The sequence below is a fragment of the Austrofundulus limnaeus genome, unplaced genomic scaffold, assembly GCF_001266775.1.
Source record: "Austrofundulus limnaeus strain Quisiro unplaced genomic scaffold, Austrofundulus_limnaeus-1.0 Scaffold618, whole genome shotgun sequence".
NCBI lineage: Eukaryota > Metazoa > Chordata > Actinopteri > Cyprinodontiformes > Rivulidae > Austrofundulus > Austrofundulus limnaeus.
The window spans coordinates 205,575-209,478 of NW_013953020.1; the positions used below are offsets into that span (position 1 = coordinate 205,575).

A 3,904-nucleotide genomic window follows, 5' to 3' on the forward strand; every position below is an offset into this window, starting at 1 on the left:
CTGTATATGTACATATTGTCTGCTATCCACTGTTAATGTTTTGTTTGTTTATCAATAAATGTTTTTTAAGTTGAGACCTGTGTAACATTTGTTATTGTTATCATTGTTAATGGAGGAAGAAAAGTTAGTATCGGCTTCAAGAATCGGCCCAAAAATATCGGCTGCTCGTATCGGCGTATCGGTTAGACTGATTTTTAAAAAATCGGTATCGGTATCGGCCTTCAAAAACCTGTATCGGTCGATCTCTAGAAAAAGGCCAAACAATCTATTTAATTCAAGTGATTTTTGTTTAAAAAAAATTGGAGGGTAGTCCAGGTTTTGTACCTTAGCTTTTTGTTTTATAGTGAAAATTGAACATTTTGTTTTATAGTGAAAATTGAACATATCAAAAGTTTTTGCAAATTCTAGTATACGCTGGTTGTTAGATTTGTATATTGTATTTACCTAAAGAATAAAAATGGTGTTTTTCTACAGATGATGAATTATTGGTAAAAATGAGTTTTATTTGCAGTCTTGTCTTGACTTGGACTATTTTGGGTGATTGTGCTAAAAAATGTGACAATTTTATAAACAGGGGGTCATTGTGTTGCCGTCTAATCACTGACAGGATTTCTAATTTGACATAAGAAATAAATTTCTCCTCCTTTGGCCTACAGCTCAACTTGTGATGGCTACATTCACATCGGTTAATAATGTTACAGTCCTCAGTTATCCCATGCCTGATACACTGAAACTGCTAGTGAGCTAACCTTTTCTGAAACTTCCTCGTTGCTGCTTTTCTTATGTATAGCTACCATTTCTAAGCCTTGATCAGAAAGACTTCTGCCTTTGTGGACCACCACACAGCCCACCCTTGAGCTCCTGTTCTCCTCTGGTGTTTCACTCAACTTGTTGTCATTATGAACCCGATTTCTCAGCCCCAGCACAAAGTTGCCATGGTTGTTGGTGCCATCTCTTAATTCAGTACCTTGGCAAGGTATTTGCAGGGACCTTCCTCTCCTTCCCCACCTGGGCATTCTGCAGCAGAAGGGCTTTGTTTTGCACACCGCCTGGAAGCCCCTCTTGAAGTTCTTGTTGTAGTAGCCGTAGACGATGGGGTTCACGCTGGAGTTGGAGAACGCCAGCCAGTGGGCGAAGGGGAAGATGTAGCTGGTCATAAGGTCCAGCTGCTCCCTGTCCAAGCCACCGTAATCTGCCATCATCATGAGGGTCCAAAGTGGCAGCCAGGACAGCATGAAGAGCAGAGCCACCACAATGAGCATTTTAATCACCTTGACCTTCTTCTGTGAAATCACTGGCTGACCGTGTCTCCGGCCTCCTGCCTGGATTGTGGCGTGGGCCAGTTGTGGTTCTCTGTTCACGACTGCAGAAGAACACAGTTTGACTCCAATGCTCACGTACATCAGTGTGATTACAGTGAGGGGGATCAGGTAGACGTGGGCGAACAGAACAGCAGTGTAGACCTTCCTCATCTGAGGGTTGGCAAAGTTTTCGTAGCAGGTGTACAGGGGCAGCGTGTGGTTGAAGTCATCATTGTACACCATGTAATGAAAGGGCACTTTCTCCACAGTTAGTGCTACTGCAGCAGGACACATGATTGCCACAGCCAACACCCAGATGGTCACAATGGCTACCTTGGCAACAAGCAGAGTCAGCTTCGGTTGTAGAGGGTAAACAATACAGCGAAACCTGGAAAAAGAGCGTTTTTACAGATTAGCATAAATCACAAGACAAAATTATTCAACTAAATGGTGTTTCACAGTCAGTATCATAGTCAGTGTTCCCTAATATGTTTGACTTGCAAGCATTTTGGTCCAGAACCACACGAGTCAGACTGATTTCAAACAAACGGTGAGCAATAAATCCAACCAGCCCATTATTGTCTTTGGTACAACTCTGAAATCTCCTCATTTTACATTGCATTGCCAATAAAATATGGTAAGAACAAACATGTTCTTAAACCAAACACGGAAAACAAAAGGGTTTTCCTGCATGTTGTGCTGCCATCAGGTCATAAAGCTTCATTTATTTATTACTTTATAGTCAAATAACAGTTACTGCCTTGAAKATTTTTGGTCACCGTCTGTCCGTCCATTTTCTGCTGCTTATCCAGGATCGGGTTGTGGGTGCAGCAGCCTAAGCAGAGAGACCCAGATTTCCCTCTCTCCAGTCACTTGGGCCAGCTCATCCGGGGGAATCCCAAGGTGTTCCCAGGCCAGCTGAGAAACAGTCCCTCCAGCGTGTCCTGGGTCTTCCTCTGGGCCTCCTCCCAGTGGGACATGCCCGGAACACCTCACCAAGGAGGCATCCAGGAGGCATCCTAACCAGATGCCTGAGCCACCTCAACTGGCTCCTCTCGACGTGGAGGAGCAGCGGCTCTACTCTGAGTCCCTCCTGGATGACTGAGCTTCTCACCCTATCTCTAAGGGAGAGCCCAGACACCCTGCAGAGGAAACTCATTTTAGCCGCTTGTATCTGTGATCTCGTTCGTTCGGTCACTTCCCAAAGCTCAAGACCATGGATGAGGGTATGAACGTAGAGCTTGGCCTTCTGGCTCAGCTCTCACTTCACCACGACAGACCGGTACAGCACCCGCATCACTGCAGACACAACACCAATCCGCCTGTCGATCTCCCGCTCCATTCTTCCCTCATTTGTGAACAAGACCCCGAGATACTTAAACTCCTCCACTTGGGGCAGGCAAGAGAGTAATGGAAATAATAYTTTTAGGTCTAAGCCAGTTTTTCATGACGTACTTTAATGACCTAAGTTTTCATGACATGCTGTTTATCAGCAGATAGAATTATTAAAGTCAGAACAAGATTTGGTAACAACAATCACTCTTGGATATCACTAGTGTTTATCTTTGTGTTTCCCTTGACCCAGCATTTCCTTAGGATGAAATCTTGCTTTATTAAGATGACATAATGGTGTTTGTTAAACAGTATACTATATACTGTATGAGGCCTCAACTGCCTCAAGAGAGCAGAAACAGGAGCAGAGAGCAGGGGGACAGTTCAATGGCTCTGTTGTTCTCTGTGTTTCCTGTTGTTGCAATTAAACTCAGCTGATCATCTCACGGAGTACCCTCATTCTTGGACCACGTATTTCTGTCTTTGTTAAATAAATATTTCCATAACAACCTCCTCCCCGACCCGGAGAAGGTACCCTACCCTTTTCCAGCTCAAACCATGGTCTCGGATTTGGAGGCACTGAGCCTCATCCCGGCCACTTCACACTCGGCTGCGATTTTTTTTGTCACATCAGTAATTATTTTTTGGCATTTGTCTTTGCTCGACTGACTAAATGGCACCAGTGCCCTGATTAATTAGTCAAGCTTATCATTTCTGAAAAAGTCAAAAGTTTTCCAAAATGATACAAAAGCCTAAATCTGTAATGTTAAAAGAGGAACCTTTCAAACAAGCTGAAGTTATACAATACATCTACAATCTGCAATACAGCTACAATACATCACTTGACCATAAAAAGCAATAAACAAAAGTTCAATATGGATTATTTTTAAAAAATTGTTATACAGTTTTAGTTGAATAAATTTGGATTTTTTTTAACATTGTTGCAATGATTTTGAAAAGTAGAAAAGCTAGGTATAATGTATAATAATGTATTTTATCTGTTAAAAAAGAAAAAAATTGTATAGGTCTTCTGGACGGTTTCTTCTCTAATGAAACGTTTCGTCTCTTCTCCAAGAGACTTCTTCAGTCTGAGAGTTTCAGGCAGGCTTTTGTGATGTGACTGATACTCACATCACATGGCTATCGTTGACACCTAATTAATACCTATTGTTACCAGAGGGTGGAGTGATACTGGCAATAGCCGCGCTGTAGGAGGAGGACAGCTGAAAACGGAGGCCTCCACCTCTGTTTAATGATGGACGGTCTTTCTT

The 3,904-nt window shown here is 42.7% G+C and overlaps 1 protein-coding gene across 1 annotated transcript in view; it reads right to left on the reverse strand.

Annotated features, from left to right (window-relative positions):
• Positions 1–704: 704 nt before the first annotated feature.
• The window catches only part of npffr1l2 (neuropeptide FF receptor 1 like 2), a gene marked incomplete at its 5' end in the record, with an annotated part of 15,143 nt that continues 11,943 nt past the window's right edge, over positions 705–3,904 (reverse strand). Inside the window, 1 exon segment of the mRNA XM_014027120.1 lies at positions 705–1,689. Within this exon segment, the coding sequence (XP_013882574.1) occupies positions 705–1,689 (985 nt within the window).